Source organism: Drosophila innubila, assembly GCF_004354385.1.
Source record: "Drosophila innubila isolate TH190305 chromosome 2L unlocalized genomic scaffold, UK_Dinn_1.0 4_B_2L, whole genome shotgun sequence".
Taxonomy (NCBI): domain Eukaryota; kingdom Metazoa; phylum Arthropoda; class Insecta; order Diptera; family Drosophilidae; genus Drosophila; species Drosophila innubila.
Window position 1 is genome coordinate 9,837,013 of NW_022995372.1, and position 21,926 is coordinate 9,858,938.

The 21,926-nt window shown below is 34.3% G+C and overlaps 1 protein-coding gene across 1 annotated transcript in view; it reads left to right on the forward strand.

The window, feature by feature from the left end:
* Positions 1–21,926, forward strand: part of LOC117782291 (protein split ends) — a 68,002-nt gene that overhangs the window by 4,586 nt on the left and 41,490 nt on the right. The window contains exon 3 of the mRNA XM_034619371.1: positions 291–810. Coding sequence (XP_034475262.1) covers positions 617–810 — 194 coding nt within the window. The 5' untranslated portion in view covers positions 291–616. The remainder of the gene's footprint in view (positions 1–290; positions 811–21,926) is intronic.

Sequence of the window (21,926 nt, forward strand, 5' to 3'; positions counted from 1 at the left end):
TTGTGTATTTTTAGTGCTAAATTAACATAAATTGGCATAAGCTTTGTCGTCGTCTTATCGTGGTGCATTCAAAGAGTACAAAAAGGCAGAGATAACAGAAAAAATCAATAAAAATAATAAGAGAAATAATAATAAATGTTATGTGGCAAATAAAGTTAAGTTGAAAAGTGCAACAAAGATGCCATTAAGTGTTTCGTCGTTGAGCATAAGAAATGTTAATCTAATAATATGCTAATCTTCAACCCCCCCTCTCATGTCCTTCTACGTTTACCCCTCAAATCTATTTACAGCCCCTACTAAAATAAAAAGCAAATAATTATATCGATCTATCGATTGATTGATTGATCGATCGTCTCGTCGTGTGTGTTTCACTGTGTGGAAAAAGCAAGAAAAATGCAATGAAAAATTAAGAGATCTAGTGCAAATGTAAAGTATCTCGAAAATGTGCGAGTGAACGAGAGAAAAGAATAAAAAGAGAGAGAAAGAGAGAGAGAGAGAGAGCTATAAATCTCAAAACGTGGGATATTCATTCAATGGGAGGAGCGCGCCCATTTAAAATTATGCGCCTCCACAACGGCATACGGGAAATGCTCAATAGATCGTGAGTTATCGAAACATGGTACGCGACAGTAGCCGTAACATTTGTTTTGGAAAATTAGCCGAAACTACGCAGCAACAACAACAACAAATAGCCGTGGATAGTAGCAGCAGTAACAACAACAACAACAACAATAATAATAATAATAATAATAATAAAAACATTACCAACATTAATAACAATAGCCAGAAACTACGCGATACATTGAAAAGGTAAGTTCCAGTTAGGAATTTTGGTATATTCTTTCAATAATAGAAAAAAAAACTTAAAGTAATTCCCCTTTGAATGATGGTTCCCTTTTTAATTCAAGTATTTACGACTCAAATAAAGTGGATGGAAATCTACGGATAGTTCAAGAAATATATTTACAAATATTTACAAAAGAAACTTATAAAGTGCCTTTGACAGACGTTTTGATAAAGCTGCCTCTCAAGATACAGAAAACTGAGAAACAAATTTACAAATATTTAAAAAAAAAAACTTAAAACTGTTAATAAAAAAACTTAGAATACTGTTTCGAGATAATTCTGAATGTAAAACAAGAAATCTATGGTTGGAGATTTTAGTTATTAATTAAGCTTTTTAAGCAAAATATTCGTCAGAATTGATATGTAAAATTTGTTTATCTAATCAAAAGTATTAAAAATTTATTAAAAGAATTCTTAAAAAAATAATTTAGGATGCTAAACTAGTTCTTAGAACTATAAAGTTTACATTGTAAAAATATAAGTAATATGCTTTTCTACGGATGTTCTCAGATACATCTGCACTTATTTTCATATTTTACCCAATGGATACTTGGAAGAACAAAAAACTGTAAATATAATTGATATAGGGGCTCTATATCTTCCACAACTTCTCGTAAAATTATGTGTTATTAGTTCTATGATACGACTATTTCTCAATGTGCTTCTGTGTATCTCACAGATAACAGATAAAATTTAAAAATACAAAAATAGAAAGAATACTATGTCTGAGAAAGAAATTAAAGTTATTTCCATGCAATTTCTAAAAAAATCAAACGCTTCGTTGAAGTTCAATTGAATTACAGATACAACAAGAAGTTCCATTTTCGATGAGTGTGTGTATCTCGTAGATACCTGGAATTTTCCATACGCGGAGAAAAAGATAGCTGCTTTAAATGCAAATGCGTGTTGCAGCTGCGTAGGCCCTATATTCAACTAACGGTTGACACAAAGCTCACAGACGACAGTCCCAGCTAAAATGTATCTCAGAGATGCAGCGTGGGTCTTGGACTCTTGGACTTTGAATGCTTATGGTTGGTGCTTGGCATCGCCCACTGTCCAGTCAGTCTTATCCCTCACAGATCTCTGACACGTCGTCGTCTTTTTCTGCTTCCCAAAACTAAGTAGATGCAGATGCAGCTTAGCTCCCTCTGACTGTGTGTATCTTTGAGATACTTGGTGCCATGCCTAACGAAAAACGCGTAACTTTTTACCTTGACTTGTCTTCTCGCTTTGCTGCGTATATGTTTTGTATCTTTTATCTTCTACCTGTGTGTGCCAACTGGCGACGTGTACAGAAAATCAGCCTCAGCCCAAGAGACGACGACGTTGGTCGGATGGACGGACATAGTCGGACATGTGGCACTGTCGCCTCAGTCGACGTCTATTTTGCGTTATTACGTAATTTTCGTACCATTTTTGTTGCTGCTTTTGGGCCCAAGAATCGTTTAATGTGCTTGTGTGTGTGTGTGTATATATTTTAGACGCCTTTCATTTGTTGTTCTCTTGGCCAAACAAGTTTTTGTGGTCGATGTTTTTGTTTGTCTATATATTTATTTATTTATTTTCCCTTATGTTTTATTTATTTTTATTTATTTATTTTCATTTTCATTTTATTTTTTTCTTCATTTTTCTTTTTTTTTTTTTATTGTTGGTTAAGTGCAAAAGTTAACGCCTAATTGCTTCATTAGCCGGGCTCATACATTGTAGCCGAATGTTTTCTGGCCAAGTCATTAAAGCGGCCCATGAACGTACTCGAAACTTGAGGTGCATTAAACCCGCATCAATGTCAGCTAAACAACCGCAAACAACAACAATACTAACAACGACAACAACTCACAGTTGGTAGTTGTCGGTTAATTACAAGACAATCGTCAAAGCGGATCTCAAAAAATACAAAAAAAAAAAACAAAACCAGTCGACAGCTTTTTGACATTGACAATGAACCGAACTATGAACGAGATAGTCGAACAACAACAAGAGAAACATCTAACAGAGCCAATAGTTTCTGGCCAAAATGTGCATAGATAAATTACGCACCAGACTTTATGGATAGCTGTATCTGCGGGATACATTTTGGGCTACTAAAATAAGAAGCCAGCTGTGCACAGTTGATGACGCATGTTATTGTTTATCGACGAAAGAACTTAAATATATAGAATTTACAAATGGCAAAGTGAAAGATCAATGACGCTTGCATGGAATATAGTTCTTTCAATCTATATTAGGCAACGTTCAAATGGTTGTTAAGCTATATATATTTTTACAATGTTTACCTTAATACCACCAGGCAAATCTATCAACACAATAAGATACAAAACAACCTGTTCCCCTGTGCTTGGCATTTTAGACTATTTGATTGTTATTACTTTTTTTTTTTTGGAGACCAAAGATTTTTTTCAACTTGTTTATCAAAGTGTGTGTTCCCCTTTTTAAATGCTTTTCTTGTTTTCAATTTCAATCAAGCTTATTTCGTGTTTCACTTTTTAACACGAAATGGCAAAAACTTGAAAATTTTTACAACAACATTGAGGTATCAAATTTTATTTTCAAACCATTTGAATTGTTTCAATGTCATGTTACATTTATTGTGCTTGTTTGTTTCAGTTGTTTTTATTATAGTTGTTATTGTTGTTAATACATACATACGTATACTCGAATAGTTTCAATTTGTTTTTTGTTTTTGTTTTTCAATGTTCTTTTGGCATTGACAGCGTCGCGTTCTATGGGGCAAAGCCAAAAAAAGTAGATTAGATAGAGAAAATTAAGCATAGAATAGAAAAAGAATAGAATAGAACAGAACAGAATCAGAAACAACAGCAATAGAAAAGAGAGCAATGCGCCCCACAAATTGTAATTGCTCACACGCAGATGCATAGATTCCATTTTTATTATGCTGTATGTATCTGTATCTGTATGTGTGCAAGTATCTGTATCTATGTGGGCATACTTTGTTACTATTTTTGAGCGCAATCTGCCAGACAGGGAAGATATTGAAACTTTTGGTTAAATTTTTGCTGTTTATCTGCCCTTACACAAGTTATGTAAAATTGAAAAAAAATAAAAATATATATTAGTGTTATTTATATCATTTAATGTCAGACAAATCCAAAAATTGTCATAGGCTATGTTAAAATCGAAAAATACTTGCATGCATCAAATGCGTCGTCATATCTTTGGAAAAAATCGAGTTCTGTTGCTCAAATTTTGTATGTGAGTTGCGAAAGTACAATTGTTTAAAAAAAAAAACAAAAAAAAAATAGCAGTGTTATACTATACAGAAACTTTTTTACTTTATTAAATAAATATGAAAATTCGAAACTATATTGCTAGTCACAGTGTTAGTCAGATAATACTTATACTTTATGTAATACTTGTTTAAATATAGTTAATAATACAATTTAATCGATGAATATACATCACGATATAACACTTGAGAACGTGTAAACTCATGTAGTTTATAATGAAATATTGTTATTTATAACTTGTAACTTGTTTAGTTAATGTACTACTTAGTTAGTAATCGAGCACATGGAGTTACGCATGCTGTTGTTATTGCAGTTAATTTCCCCATTTGGAAACGGCCTGCACTGTTTTGACTCATATTCAACGTATTTTTTTTATTTAATTTACGGCCAGAAGTTGTTGACGCTTTTGTATCCCTTGTTGCGGTCAATTTTTGTACACAACTGATAAGAATAATTAATAAAAAAAGAGAAAAAAATATTTCCGACTTTTGAAATTGAGTTGTTGCCTTTGTTGGATTTAATGGGCTACAAATACGAATGAGTTATGTATCTACATGTGCAAATGTATCTATGAGTACGTTCAGGAACGCCTCGAGCTGTTCATATAGCGGTTGTTGTAGTTGTTGTTGCTGTATTTTGAGTGGAGCTTTTTGTTTAGCAAGTCGTGCAATTATTTGATTATTATTTGCATTGTTATTGTTTTACATTTTTGCGCCTTGCATTGCACATTTGCCATTGTTTTTGTACTTAGTTTCGTAATGCCATATGCCATATAGAGTGGAGCTTTTTGCTTTGAAGATAGAAGAGGAGGGAACGTGACGACGCGACGTCCTCGTTGTCGTTGTTGTTGTTGTTGTAGTCGTTGTCTGCCTGCGATGCGATAACTCAATTTATTGTTGTATGGGAAATTAGAAAATTCCGAAATAATTTCACACTTCAGTTGAGCTGTTGTCTCTGTTCCACGAGAGAGAGAGAAAGAGAGAGAGAGAGAGAGAGGGTTTTTGGTTCGTAAGGGAAGTTTACAGCAGGGCAACGTTGCCGCACTTCACACATGGAGAAATACACGTTGACAAAAGGTGCTAAGAAGCAGCGGGTAATACACAGAGACAAAAGATTATCATGAAGACCAAGTCACAAGCAGCAGCAGCAGAAGCAACAACAACAACAAATCGATTGTTATTATTATTACCTGTTACCAATGAAACCAGTTGCTGTTGTTTGTAGTATTACTAGTATTTCTATATGGAATTGTGTTCGCCTGGCCAGCTTGCTTGGGGATTATATCGCTGTGACGTTAAGAACCGGTTATGTCTTGGACCTATCATTAGGTATCGATCAGGTGCACACACATGCATACATAATGCTCTTTAGAGCATGCATAAATTAGCCATGTGAGGACTTTGTGTCCTGAAAATTAACGCACAATGTATGGCTTCAAAGATACAAAGACAACAAGCTGAAAGATGCAAGATATACGAGTGCAAACAGCAATAATGCACAGTCAGACAGAAAAATACACTCACACATACACTCGCACTAACACACACATAGCATAGCGAGATCTACAACTATGGTTGCCTCTGTTGCTGCAAAGCTACAGCGACAAATGCGCTGATGAAGTTTGGCAACGCTGGAAACGACAACGTCGCTTCGACAGCAGCAGCGCCAGCTGTAGACGCTTGCTTGCTGGCGCGCTTGTTTTTCTTGTTTTTTTTTGTCTTTTTTTTTTTTGCACAAACACATGCACATAGAGCCTGCCGACTTGGCCGTCTTTGCTTGTTTTCAATTAGAGTCGACTACAAAAAGAAGAAAAAAATAACGAAGAAGAAGTAAAAATATCACAGGCAAAAGAAAAATACAAGCATTGGCCGTTGTCGTTGTTGTTGTTGCTGTTTGCGAGCAACTTGCGAATACGCCGCACGTTGTGTAAACATCAGTCGCTGTCGGCGTCAGCGCTGACATCGGCGTCGACGTCGCTGCTCGTCTGAGCCAATTTGAATTTGCGCTCACTAGCGCATATACCCACACACACACACGTACGTACGTACGTATCTCGCTCTCTTTCTTATCGTCTCGCGTTGTATACGGCGCTGCTGATGTCGCGACGTCGCTGTAGCTGTAGCTCTTTTGCCTTTGTGGTCGCTGCCGCTGCTGCTGCTGTTGACTCTGCTGCTGCTGCTTTTGTAGGTTTTCTTCTTTTAGCGTAGCGTTTACTATATTTTTATTTTATGCTGGCATTTTTGCGGCTCTTGAATTCTGCACATTTGTGCTTGTGTGTGTGTGTGTGTGCTTGGATTTGTCGTTGTATTTGTAAATGCTGCTGCCTTTGTCGTTTAATTGCAAATGAGTCATGCACACACACACACACACGCACACAGTCACACTTAAGTAAGCACGCACACATACAAATAAAAATACAGAAATACAAATACAATACAAAGTCCGCATGTCTCAGCTTGGCCAGCAGCAATTTGTGCCTCTGTCGCTTCTGTTTGTTACTTTAATCAATTGGATTTTTGCTTTATGAGCATGCCAACATTCAACATCCACCATCCACAATGCATAGTCCACAATAAGATCCACCGCTCGATTGTGAAGCGACTCGTGCAGGAAGCAGACGCTTAATGGCGGCTCCTCGCAATAAATAAACAAAATAAATAAATAAATACATAGATAGCTGAACAAGTAAATCTCGTCAATGGCGTCCGCTGCTTTTAGCCAAATTAGCCCCCCTCCTCTCCTTCACCTCTCATCATTTTTTGTTATTTTTATTTGCTGTTGTTTTTGGCCAATGCGAAACAAAAGCGCTCAAGTGGAGAGATCAAAGCCAGGCAGAATTTGTTTCGGGGCCAAGTATTTGCAAAATGTCAAGTTGTGGCATAGTTAACTCAAGTGAAAATGAAAAAGAGAAAATCTCCAGGGAAAATATGATTTACTATAAGGAAAATATATAGTAGAAACCTTCAGTAGACGAGATTTAGCTGAAGATTTTTGAAAGAACATTTTAAAATATTAAAAAAGAAAATAGCAAACCAGCGATCATCTACAGTCTCATCTGAACTATGTTAAATCTTAAAACCACATTGAAAATATGCTTTAAAATGTAGTTGGCATTTACTAGAATCTATAATTACATTGATAGAAAAATGATCTGAAATTTTAATATTTACTCTTTGATTAACCTATTTTGCGCCAACAATAATGTACCAATCGACTCCAATTTGAAAATGCAAAAACCTTAAAATAAATATAAAAATATTTAACTAAAGTATTTAAAAAAAAAAAAAAAAATTGACTACAAAACGCTTTAGTTTTACTATATTGTTATTTACTTTGAAATTTAAGTATCTTTTTAGTTAAATTTAAGGATATTATTATATTTATTTTAAATACGTTTTCTATTTATCTCTAAAATAAATAAAATCATATACGTTTATATTTAATTTTCCTATTCGTTTTTTCTATCAGTTTGAAATTATCATGATTTCTTCCATCTGTTAATACACGATTCATTTTCAGAAAAGTTCCTTTCTTTTTCTTAGAAACTTGAAGCGTATCTTAGGTATTCAGTGGTTCATATGGAATACTTAATGAAAACAATTAGTTCTTAATAAAAAATCGATACTTAATAGATTATTTATAAGTCGACTTACGAGTAGCAATATTATGAAAAGGCTTTGGATTTCCACTCTATATAGACTGTATGTGTTTTTCTGACTCATTTATTTTAAATGGGAGAATTGCAAAGCCGTTTTCTGCCATACACATGTGTTAGTCTAACTCTTTCTTTTCTCCCTTTTCTCGCTCACTCTTCTTGCTTGCGATGCGTGCAAACAATTTGCATGTTTCATTTCATTCGCTCGTTTCATATTCAACACAATTTGTTTTTAATTTATTTTTTCCATTTGCAATTAGCGTTGCAATTAAATATAATAATTAAAAATTAATCTCACATGGAATGACAAAAAAATAAAGAGTGAAAGAACGTGCGAGACAAGTGAAAAACAGCTGACAAGTGCACAGTGAACTGAGAACAAAAAAAAAAAGTTACGTAAAGCGAATAAAATCACACGCCACGCTTTATATTGTTATTATATTTTGTTCAATTATAAAATATATGATGAGCATCGAAATTGCAGCAATCAACTTTAATAAAAATGCTACAAACTGTTGTATGGCTACAGAATACTCTGTAAATGCATAGATCCTTGCTGCCATGCTGTAAATCTAAAAGAAAAGAGGGTATGTTTTTTTTAATTTGACTTTTTTTTTTATCAAATATGCTGGTATATTTTAATAAATTATTATGTGGCTATTAGTCATGGCTGCGAACCGGTTTAAAAGTGGTTTGTGACTACAACTATGTTATTCTTTGAGGTACAATGCTGAATTTGAGTATTGAATAAAAAGATTAAAGTTTAGTTGGCGATGAGAACCAATAAAAAAAGCTAGGGGAATTATGAAACTCCTTCGGATTGTTGTTGTTTAAAAAACCATGTATACCCAATTATTTCTCCTCGTCAAAAACACTCGTACGCCTCGTGTGACGCCCCCGTAACTGCAATTGCAATAATTGACAATAATTTAAGTAATTATTGTTGAAAATTACTTTGATTTTTTGCCCCGCACACACACACACACACACACACTTGCACCCTTCGGACTTCCGCTGCGGCTTCATTTCGATATACAATCAGCGTGCAATTATTTATAGAAACATTTGTATCTTAACCTATTGCTATCTCTTTCTCTAGTAACAAAAACAGAATGTAATATTAATAAAAAAAAACCTATCGCAATTATAAAACTGAAAATTTTATTATATACAGTCGATGACAATTTCCCTGTTTAATTGAAAGGCCTGTCACGTGCCCTTTTGCAACTTTGTACGTGAACATTGTTCGTCATCGCGCAATTCAGACTTACATTTAGATACAGATACATTTATGTATATATTTTATAGTGGTTACCAGATATGTCTGGTTAACATAGACCTCTCTATTCACGCCCTGTTGCTAATTGGTTTTGATTAGTTGAGGGCGTACGACCCGTATAACAACTCACCTCCCTCCACCCTCTTTTTTGCCTCCACCCCCCTTTTTCTATCGATTCAACTTTTCTTGCACTCGAAACTTAACCAATAGAGTTCAATGCACTCATTGCCTTCTTTTTGGGCACACATAAACACACACACACTTGCACAGTCTTTGTGTGTTTGTTGTGTTGTGCAAACCTTTGAGATCCACAAAATGCCAAATGTGGCAGACGGCAACTCGTGCTTAAGCTGCACTTGCTGTTGGCCAACGGTTTCGAGTCAACAGACTGGAGATTTAGTGTACGTCGAGTGTTCCTGGGCCATACAGTTGGCTATATATTTGTTGGACTGGATAGAATGAGCGATATCTCCGTTAAAAATTGTAGAATATTTAAATTATCTACCTTGTGAATAAAATAATTTCAAATTTTATTTTAAATCTGTCTAAAGTTGAAATTAATTTTTTTAAAACAGTGAAATACCTAATTTAAATAATTGTGTTCAACTAACATAAATCAGACTTAAATCCATTTTGGTTCATCGATCAGCAAATGATTTTAAACCTTTTTATATTCAAAAAGGTTTTAGTATTGACTTAAAAAAAATGTTTAATATTAATATATTTATTTTGTTAAAATTTTTTTTGATTTATTAAATTAAAAATCTAAACCAGACATGAAAATTATGCTATCATTATTAAAATCCCATCTCAAAAAGTGTATTGCTCATCATTCCACGGCCATCTCTAGTGTCAGGTGACTGATGACTCAGCAATTCAATTGACTCTACTCGCTCTGGTCATTTCCTGTAAAAACTCCCTCCCCCCGATGATGATGATGTTGATCAGCCGCCGGTTCAATTTTATTCATTACGCCTTTCGCTTTCAAGCCCAGAACAATGCTCTCTAACTACTTATTGCGATGATAATAAAACTGTCCAACTAAAGATACAATATCTAGATACACACACACGCATGTGGCTTCCTGCGTCGCATGAATCACACAATACAATAAGCATAATGAGCATACTGATGTAGTTCATAATGATGATTTATTTCAATGCATTTGGCATACACTGAACTGCAACATGACGTGGACCTTGAGCTTGGACTGTGTGTATGTGTTTTCTATGTCTCTCCCTCTCTCTCGTGCTCTCCCTCTATCTCCTATCATTTTGTGCTTTTGAATCCTGGCTACAAAATTTGTGTACTCGCCTTAAAGAGCGCTTCTTTGAATCTTTAGCACACAACTTGACATTCAAATAAAATTTTTTTGTTCCCCCTTTTTTATTTTTATTTATTTTGTCTGCAACATTTTTTTTTCTTTTAACATGCCAAAGGAAATCCGCGTTGAGCAAAACATAAAACTCTCAAAGCTAAGCAGTTAGCAAGGGTGTGGGGGGTATGTGGATCGTGTGGACTGTGGAATGAGAATGAGACAAACAACGTGGCCAGACTTGTAGACAAGGCAGCAGCTGTGTGTACATTTACACACACATATGCATATGCAAAGGGGTATCCTATATACACACATATGTATTTTTCTGCATTTGTATTCAATGAATGAATCTTTTTTTCGCTGTCATAATTTCTTCCCCCTTTTATCCCTTGCTCAACGCTTCGTTTGACTGAATTTTGATTTATATACCCTAACGTATTTACCCTATGAATACGAGAAATAAATCGTAGGTTAAGTTATGCAAAATGAACTTGAGGCAGCTGTTGTGGTTGTTGTTATGGAACCTTTGAGACCGTTAATAGTAGCACTTTAACTTTGCACTAATTGCCGTTAAATAAGTAACTGATTTATCATCCACATTCAAGCATGAGTTGTTTCTTTCAGCCAATAAAACTTGCAACTTGAGTAAATGCTTACTTTACCTGGTGGGTGGCTATGCCCAACGCCGACTGCGACGCTGACTGCGACGGCGTTACACGTCATTTCACAGCGACAACTGGCGCGTCGCCCGATTTAGACACCCGGAAATTGTCTCCCCATCATAAAAATACCCAAACACACGCAGTAACACGCCCACATACACATACAGATATACAAAACAAATTTATTTATTTTTTTAGTCTCATATTTTTTTGTAATGCACATTGAGAATCTTATTCAATATTCCTGTTGCCACCTGTCTAGACTTTAGAGCGGACCCCTTGCCTAGCATTCGAAATAAATTGTATAAAAATTTCGGTTTCGGTATCAGTACCGGTAACCGGAACAACAAATCAATTTTGAAACATTTTTAAATGTTAAGATGTCGTTTTATAATAAATATGTCATCGAAATAAAAAGGGCAAAAAAAATTGTTTTACGAATTTATAAATATTTGAATGCAGAATGAATTAAGAGGCCAAACCATGATTAAAATTACATTCCGCTTGAAAATCGGTTCAAATATGACCAAGTTATCACAGTTTAAATTTTTGTTCAATTTGGCATGATTTTTACAAAAAAAATGAAAGGTCTCAGAATCAAGTTTAAAGTGTTGTTTTATACTAATTACGATATAAGGAGTTGATTTAAAGTAAAAACTAGAACTAGAACTAAAAACTATTTTTTTTTCTAAGAATTTAATAAAATTTGAATACAGAATGAACTTAGAGGCCAAGCCATAATCAGAATGACATTCCGGTTCAGTTTTGATCAAGTTATGACAGTTTGAAGTTGGTTAATTCTTTAACCGTACCGGTATAAAATAATTAAGGATTGGTTCATGCATATATATTTTAAATTTGAATCGTCTAAAACTAAAAAAAAATTCGTTAGAATCACAGGATGAGATTTGGAGTTTGAAATCATAAACGTTTTCTTTAGCTGTATTATGTCTAAAAATAATATACCACTTAAGCCTTAGTCATAAAGATTTCTTGTTAAAGTAATTCATCAGGCAGCTGTCTGTTAGTTTGTATTTTTTGCATTTTTACAGCTAAAAAACCAACTGAAATTTGAATCTTTAGGGAAGTTAATCAGCTGAAGTTCGTTTGAAATCAATTTATCAGCTAATTCGCCTTTATGTGATCGCAATTTGAAAATAGTATTTCTAGTGAAAATGTTTTCCCACTGTTTGGTATATAGTATATCACATAATCAGAAATCAGAGCGGTACCCCATAAAGCAGTCAATCAATTTAATGAGCTTTGCGCTTAACAAGAAGGCGGCTTATGCGGGCTCAGTGTATCCGAACAAAAGTATCTATCAGATACTTTTGCAGCTGCTGCGGTCGTTGCTGTTGCAGCTTAAAGGCCGCTTTTGTGGCATTCTTTCTCACAGCTCTCACCCACACACAACAAACACCCACAGCAGCAGTAGAATTATTATTTTTGTTGTTGTTGGTGGTCTTGGGCAACGCCTTCTCCATGCCTGCACCATGCCCCATCGTGTGTTGCATCTCGCCAAACGAGTTGGCTTCGCAATGTTATTTTCTATCTTGTTGTTGTTGTTGTTGTTGTTGTTAAAGTTGCACTAGTTGCAACTAGTTTTCATTGTTGTGTTTTTGCCCGCAGCTGGCCAAACGTATCGCGTATCTGCTGTAGCTATGTATCTGTATCTTTGTATCTGTATCTCAAGAATGAGCTCAGCGAACGCTCGGTTGAGTTCGTGAACTGTCAACGTCGTTTGCCTCCATCTTCATTGCATATTTTTTCTTTCTCCATTTTTTGTTTTGCTCTTTAAGTGCAGCTGTCAGTCCAAACTGTTATTGTTGTTGCGGTTGCATGTGTTTTGTTCTCCGTAAATGAGGTCGCTTAATTGTTTGCCGACTGGGCTACGTGGCGTATGCGCAATATATATAAATATATCGTAGTTAACCCCTAGGCTGTGCGCCTCTTACCCTTTACTCTGTTCCTCCCTTTTATCCTGCCTCTTTTTTTCTTGGTAATTTAATACTTTGGCAACCTTGTCCCTCGCGGCTTGCCTTTGCCTTTGCCTTCGCCATCGTCAACAAACCGCAAGCGAGACGCCTGAAAGGCTTTCCCCTAACGAGGTATAAATATACCATCTATGTAAACACATTATATATAATATTTTTGTTATATAGAATAACATGCAAAAACAATGCTGAGTCATTCATCGGCTGTTTTTCTTTATTTATTTTTTTATAAATTTGCACAGGCAATTGTGTAGGGAATAAGAGAGGGGGATGATTTCTTAAGGAGAAACTCTAGTCAAATGTTGCGTAAAGATAAAACGTTTCGACTTGGCTCTTTTGTAACTGATGATGGAACAAGCAAAGTTCTTTGTTGCCGCTTTCCTAATGACCTTACAAAGTGTTTAAGAAAAGGGAAAAACAACACATAAATAAAGGAAACTTTCAGTTGGTACACTTTTGACTGAGGAAATTGTTATTTGAAAAATATTTAAAATATTTACATTGATAGATTTTTTTGTTGAAGTGAAGAATAAAGAAACTGATCTCGTATATATTTACTCTGTAGGGTCGGAGATGCCTACTTCTCCCTGTTACATACATTCCAACAAACACAATATACCCTTATACTTATTTTTTAAGTAACTGGTATTAAAATATTGTATGAAAGGATTTTTTCTAGCTGAAAAGAATAAATTGACATAGAATAAAGTTGCTTACAACAATTCTCCACTCATTTTCGCCTTTCAGTGAACTTTTAAAAATACTTGCTATCACTGGGTTTTCTGTTACCCTGATCTTTGACTAATTTTGATAATTTGTTGCTACCGTTATTTTTGTTAAAAATTAGTCTGAAGCTGATTAACAGAAGTATATAAAAGTCCAATTAAAATGTTGTTTTTTTTTTTTTTTATAAATATTTAAACTAGTTAAGTGTGTTTTTAAATTCATAAGTAAAACATTTATATGTGATAAACGCTAAACTTAATACCATGATAACTATAAATTGCACTCTTAATTTTTAAAAATTTTCTGATAAATCTGTTCTCACTTTTCAATGATCGATCATAATACTAACCATCAATTTAATTTTCTGTCTATTGCAGGTATGTGTTTTGCAATGCGGTCAAAGAAATAAAATCTATTTTATATATGCTGGTAAATACGTTTATATATGAAGTATATCTGTATGTGAAAATTTCAAAATCTTTTATGTGTTTTTGTTGTTTGTATGTAAATGAAAATGATCTGAAACTGAAAGCATGGCCATGTGTGCAACTTTTCATTGCTTTTGCAATGGGCCAAACTAACTTTGCAATAATTTTCAATAATTTTTGGTTGCCAAAAATATTATATACACGGATCACCCCTTGTACCATCGACTTGGTTGTCTTATCCCCCTTAAGATCCGCTGCTTTTGTGTTTTTGCGCAGCATTTAAAGAAAACAAATCGGAAATTATTTGCAGCTTGCCAAATGTCGAATTTATGATTTTACGTCTATTTGTAACATTTAAAAGCAGACATTAGTCTAAACATAAAATTTAACTTTTAAAGAGGGGCATTTAATGTCGGAATTTGTAAGATCCCAAACTATTTATAATGATTTAATCAGTCTTAGAACCAATATCTTTCAAAGTATTAAAAGTGTTATTTCCATGAAACGTTTACAAAAGTATGAATGGAAATTTTTATAATACAGATTGCTCTCTCATTAATTTTTTAGGGTTTTCTGTTTGTCTTAAGACACATTTTCAATTACGGTTTCTTTTGTTAATTCACATTATTTCTTACAGTTAACATATGTCAATGTCCTGATATATTTTATATATATTTTCTTCATATATTTTCATATTTTTGCTACTTACATTCAATCTACAAATTTCATTAGCTTAATTTTACTAAATAAGCTAATTCACGTTAGTTATCGCATTTCTGCAGATAGTTTATCTAGAGTGTTTTTTGTAACATTTTACACGTGCCTCTCGATAAGGTTTCTCTCCCATTACGAAATTGCTGTTATGATTCAAATGCTCATTAACCTAAATAATGGTATATATACTATAATGAGTATACCTCCTAAACATTCCATTCCATTTCGTTTCGTTCTATTCGGTTCCATGTTGTGCTCGCACGTTGTCTGCACATCTCAGTTTTTTTTTTTTTTTTTTTTTTTTATTGATTCCGGGCCTCCTTGTTGGCATGCGAATGGCGGGTTCTCATAGGGGCCTTACATATGACTAATGTAGGTGTGTGTGAGAGACTTTTGCCATATATGCGTTCATTTTCATTTGTATGTTATTGTTGTTTGCCCAGATCTTTGACGTCAATTGGAAACGATTGTTATTTTCATTCGCATATGGCCTAAACAGATCTATTGGGGGTGGTTCAGTATATTAAAATAAAATACATAGTATGGTGGTTGTATGGATTTGTGATTACACTTTGTAGTGACTTGCCATGTGGCCACTTATCAGTATTTGATTTAATTTCTTTTCATGCGCTTTTGTTTTTGGTTCTTGCATATGTTATCTGTCCGGTTTTTGTTGTTGTTGTCTAATTGCGAACCCGGGCGTCTTCTACGGAATTGAGACTCATAAATCGTTCCACACGTACACATATGTGTGCCATTTTGATTAAAAAACAAAAAAATAGAAACGAACAACGAAAATTAACTAACAAAAAGCAAAAACAAGGCCATGAAACGTCGTCTGATAAGGATTCGAGTCGGGGGAATTATGACTAAGTGGATCGATTGCTAAATGCGCTTTGTCGCCCGCTGATAACAGTTCAGCTGCAAAATCAGTCACAGATTTTTCCATTTTTAAACACAACTCTTAGAACATTGGGTAAACCGAATCGTCAGTTTTATTATTTATATATAGTTTTTAAAGCTTTGATTTAACTTAGCCATTTGTTTTTAAATTTATTAAAATTAGAGTATTTTTTAATTTAGTTGCTATTTTATACTTGAGTATATTCTATGAAATATTTATATTGTTTCGAATTAATAAAATTTAGATTTGACTTAAAAATGTCTTTAGAAATTTCAATACGATTCAAGAAATAACAGATTAATTTTCAAAGAATAATAGGAATAATAAGCAGTTGACAATAAATATTATTTAAATTGTCTGATAGCATCTTTAGTGCATATCGTTGTTTAGCTCTTTTGCCGTGTATTTCCTAGTCTAGCAGACTGAACCAAAAAGGTTTCAAGCTATAAATATGTCAATTTATCCTGTTCAATATTGCGAGGCCCTCAAATGGAATTGATTGTCTGAAAGTAAAACTGAAGTGCGGGCTCTATTATTATTTTATTTTTTAGCCCTATTATTGGTCGTATTATCTTATCGGTAGTCCTACGTTCTAATCCAATACAATATGCACGAATTTTTCCCTCATTACCGCCTACCCTGGACCTTAGACTTTATTTGATAACACATTGACTTTGTCTATAGAAGATGATAAAATGTGTACAAACACATATTTGATTTCCAAATGCGTTTTGTTGTGCCTAACAGCGATTAGATTAGTGCCCCATACTGTGGCAGGGGTACAGGAGGAGGGGGATGGGCATGCGGATTTACTGCGGCATATGTTTGCATATCTGAAATTGTATTCCTCTACACGGGACAGTTGACAGTTGGTTGTTGGATGAATTTCTTGACAAAGAGATTACAAATTGAATGTGGGACAAGTTTTACGTGGGTTTTTTTTTTTATTTTTAAAAATAATCTTACTTAAAGAAGCTTGAGTCATTAGAAGGCACTCTGGAAAGTGCGTAATCTTTGAATCTCTGCTTCCATTTAGTTAATAACTCTATTTATAAAGTTCTTACAGAGGCCACAGTTAATAACAGTGGGTTATAGGGGCTGTAACTACCCCTATTTAATTGTAACTATGCTAAAATATGGGGCGATTACAGTTTCTGATTACGAAACTATGGAATGCAAAATAGTATATTAAAAATCCATCTAGTAATTCTTTAAATTATAAAAATGAAGGTAAAATATTGAAACTCATTTAATAATCTCAATCTTAACACTTTAACTGGATTTAGTTGCCTCTCTTTTGGTTAACTACTTAACTAGTTATTAGCTGGATTTTGATCCGATCAAGTGAAAGCATCGCGCCGCCTACTACCCAACTCGAGGTCGACTTTGAGTTCACTTTCAACTTCTGCCTCAATTAATTTTGCTTGGTTTTAAATTTTTTATACATTCTATTTTCGTATTTGCTCTTTCGCTTTAATTTGTTTCCCTATCTTTTTATTTATTTATTATTATATATTTTTTTTTTTGGTTAAAACCATAACTGGCAACTGGCGGTGCGAGGCACCATTTTGGTTATATTGTTTAAATTGAAGATACATGTATTTATTGTATTTGTATATACTTGAATTTGCTTTAATTGAACAGAACTTGACGTTCTATTCATTGTTATTCATCTGAGAAGTCGCCATTAAATAGCTAATGCGACCCTATCAACCCTGACCCTGAAATATTCAGAGATGATCTGATAATAGACAATGTTTATAAAAAAAAATGATGAAATTATGGCCAAATTTGATTCAAAGAACAAAGATAATTAGAATGTTCCCCAATTAAACAGAATTTGATCAAATAATACTAATTGGATATGATTTTCATGTTGTGAGAGCATAATAATTTTAGTATCTCTCTGTGAATGTAAATGCAGTTTTTCCTTATGTTAAATTACATTACAGAAATCAACTCGGTTATAGCAATTTAAATGATGCAAATTTAATCACAGTTGTACTTGACCTCTCTTAGATACCACTCTTCTACCAATCTTGGCTTTTTTTTGTAAGAATCTAAGCCAGAACTTGCTTAGATATATGAGCGGATTGGAATCAACCATTTGTCATTGTTAATGTCACTTCATTATTATTTATTCTTTACAACACATTTACAGGGTATACAAAGGCTGCTTTTGAGTTGTCTTGTGGTTTGTTCTGCTCATAAAAGGCATCAAATCAGCATAACAAACAAGCACTATGCGCATCATCGTCATCATCATCATCATAATAAGAGTCTTATATACAAAATGTGCATATATTAGAAGTACATACACGTATATATCTACGTATATATATATAGCTGAGAACAAACAGAGAACAAGCATACAAATGACAAAGCAAATTCACAAATGTTATTTGTCTGAGTTTATTCTTTTGGCTTTCTACCAACACATGAAGATGGAGCTGAGCACAAAAGAACCCAACAGAGTGACAGACAGAGAGAGACATTGAGAAAAGACCAAGGCGCAGACATGAGTGCGATAGAGACACAGGCGGACAGACAGTCAAAAGAGGAACTCTCATATAAAAACCTTTACACACATATAAAAAAAATATATATATATATACACCATGATATGCATATACTTATACATACATACATACATTCATATATATTAAATGTCTGCCTACAACTACAACAATTGTACCTGTTGTGCGTTGTGTAGCAGCCACAACAACAAATACAGTAACAACAACAGCGTGTTGAAAATGTTATTCAAGCTATAAAGTTGCCTTCTGAAAAGAAACCGGTCGCTGAACATACAACAAAAAAAAAAAAAATAATAATAATAAGAACAACAACAGCTTCAAGAGCTGCTGCCTCTGTCGGCGTCAACAGCGCAGTCAGCATGCGGCAGCATCAACTGTCTGGGAGTCGCTTTTGTTTGTTGCTCGATGTTGGAGTTGTTGGACCACAAACCGGTTTGCAGCTTAAGCGACATTTATGCGTCTTCCTCTGCCTCTTCGTGTTATTATTGTTGTTGTTGTTTTCAGAGTCGAGCTCATTAAATTTGTACCAAGCGATCTCACACACACACACACACACACAACCGGGCCGAGCAGCTCTTCAAGGAAGTCTCTCCAAGGTTTTCTTGGTAGTCAACACTGTTGTTGCTGTTGTTGTTGCTGCTGCTGCTTTGGTTAAAGAGAGATCCTACCGATTTTTTTTAAGGCATTATTTTTTAACCTTGAAAACGATTGTTTTTTTTTTTAAAGATATTTTCTTTAATTTTTGCTTTGAGGACAGGGCACTTGAGCAACAAGAACAACAACATCATCATCAAGCAACAACATCATCTTTAGATTGTTCCCAAGGCTCCTCTGTCTACCTACTCAAAGCAAATTGTTGCCTCTCAAGTGGCACCACCAGCATAATTTATGCACCACGCCGACAATTTTTTTTAATTTTATCTCAACCCTTTCCAATTTCCTTTTGAAGAGGGACAAAAACACTTTAATATAAATTTTTCTCGTTAATGAAATTTAATTCTTGATGATTGTTGGTGTTTCCGCTTGCCAAAAAATAAAATTTCAGCATTCAATTGTATGCCCCTTTTACCACTTGCCCCTCGATTCTTGCCACAGCATTTAAAATGCATGATATGCAACAATGTTGTTGCTGTCGTTGTTGGTTCTGCTTCTAATTTACATAACCGGTTGGCAACTCATCAAGTCATGCCCCAATACATGCAACAACACTCCAAACTCATTCCATTGTCCATTGCAACAACGTTGCGGGGGCCATTGGCCACTGTCCATTTGGTTTTGTTGTAGCTGTTGTTGTGAGCTGCTTTGCCACCTGCTGCAGTGATTGCAACGTCAAACCGGTTCCAATACGAATAGGAGCAAACACAACAAAAACAACCGCAGCAACACCGACCGATTCCGACAAACAACTACAGAATAGCTTATGACTTATTCAATTTATTTGTGCGATTCGTTGTTACTGTTTTCTTGCTGTCTCTTGCTTGTTTTGGCCAAAAAGGGTGGCTAATAGCAATCAATGACAGCTCCTCCGGTCCCATGGCCATTTCAACGCCGCTTACCATTTTCATTCCCACATAAATCTTTCAGCTCTTTAGACTTGGCCAACATCCATTTGCCATTTTTGTCATGCGCTTGTTTTTTATTATTTATTTTAGCCGGTCATCAGGTGGCCAAGTGTTGATATTTGATTCAATTCCCGACGTCTACGCTTTTCAATTTCAATGGTTTATTGTTTACTTTATTTGATGTACACAGAAATTTCAAACTATTTATGATAATATTTATTTATTTGATGTTGATATTAAATATGATATTGCTCTTAACAACCTGTTCAATTTTGTTAAATCTCATCAATTTGATTTTAAACTTATTTCAATTTGAACTTATATTGTAATATTCAATATTAGCTTTCAACTGCAATGCCAAATCTAATAAAAGTATTAAGCTTAAAAATGTGATTCTTAAGTACTGTCATTTCAATTTCAATGTCACTGTTCAATTTCAATTTGCTTTGTATTTCAACCATTTATCTGCACAGTTGTTTTGGGGTCATAGTGACCTATTGAACTCTAGTAATTACAACCAACTTGACAGCAGTTACCCCTCAATTACCGCTGAGCCTCTCGGCCCCTATATTTTGTCAGTCGGCTTGAAGCGTTGATCACAGTTATCAATCGCAGTTTTGTCTAAATGAAATTGCAGTCGTCAGCTCTTTAATTGCCATGGAGTGTTTACTGTAGTTGCTTTCACCCGATGAGGAGCATTTCCCCTCCCATTATCCCTCGCTGGACAAGAGTGCCACACACACACATACACACTCAGACACAGAGACATTCGAGTGCGTTGCACCCGACTGCAATACGTGTTGCTGTTGTAAAAAAATAATTATTGTTGATTCATAGTGCAAAATCTGATTAAAAAAATAAAGGAAAACTAACATAAATAAATAAAAAAAATCATAATAATAATTTGTATTTGTTCGCGTTTATTTTCAAGCAAATTGCTATGACGGCTGACGATGATGAGCATTGAACTAATTGTGCGCTCAACAGAGAAGCGAAACCAGCCACTGGATTTGAAAAAAAAAAACATACTCAAACAAAATCCAAAAAAAAAAACGACAAAGATGATACGACATTGAATAAATTTGTACGAAGTTAAGATACTCTAGCAATTACGATCGAGTAATGCTAAGCAAAAAAGAAAAAAAAATTGAAGCCAGAAAAGATCAACTTTTATTAAGAAAAATTATGTAGTATAGAATTATATGTTTCGTCTAGGATTTATTAATTCTAAATTATAACCACCTAGCCCGTTAGTAATTATCAACAGACTATTTTAAACTGTCAAAAACTAGATCATGAAATTTTTTTCCTCAGTAAATTTCATTAAAGACTTAACATACTTAATCTTACAATCACTCACAAATATGTTGATTTCCGTTAGATGCTATCAATTTCATTTTTAAAAGTTAACAGATAAATCTTATTTGTATTGACAGCACTAAATTCAAAAAATTTTTAAATCTATAAAAAATAAAAACCAGAATATAAAGCTGATATTTATATATTATAGTATGTTGTTTTATGAGAAAACTCAACAGTCCCATTTAATACAATTTCAATTAGGCATAAAAGAATAAAAACGCAGTCAAGCAATAACAATTACAATACAAAAACAATGATGACAATAATAATATGCAAATAAAAAGGGGCGTTGACCTGACCCTAGAGTCAATTCCATTGAGTCCCTCCAAGTGTCGTTTGAAGCCCACGCAAAGCGTCTTGGAATCTATGTTTGTTTCTCAAGTGTTTCCAGAGTTGTAGCAGCCCCCAAACTAAACATAGAGAGAAGACCAACCCACCTGGTCTGTTGTTAATTATGCATGTCTGGCAATCTATTATATATCTATAAAAGCCAATCTGTGCAACATATTTATGTTAATTTTAAAGACGTGGGCCCTCTTGAAATGCTTCAATGATTTTTTATTCTTTCTAGATATTTCTTCTTCTTATATCTGAAGTGGATTGTAAGACGGAAATGAAGGCAACTCCGGTTGTTGTTATTTCCAAAATTGGTTTATCAATCAATTAATGGAAAACTAACGAAAAATGATGCCCA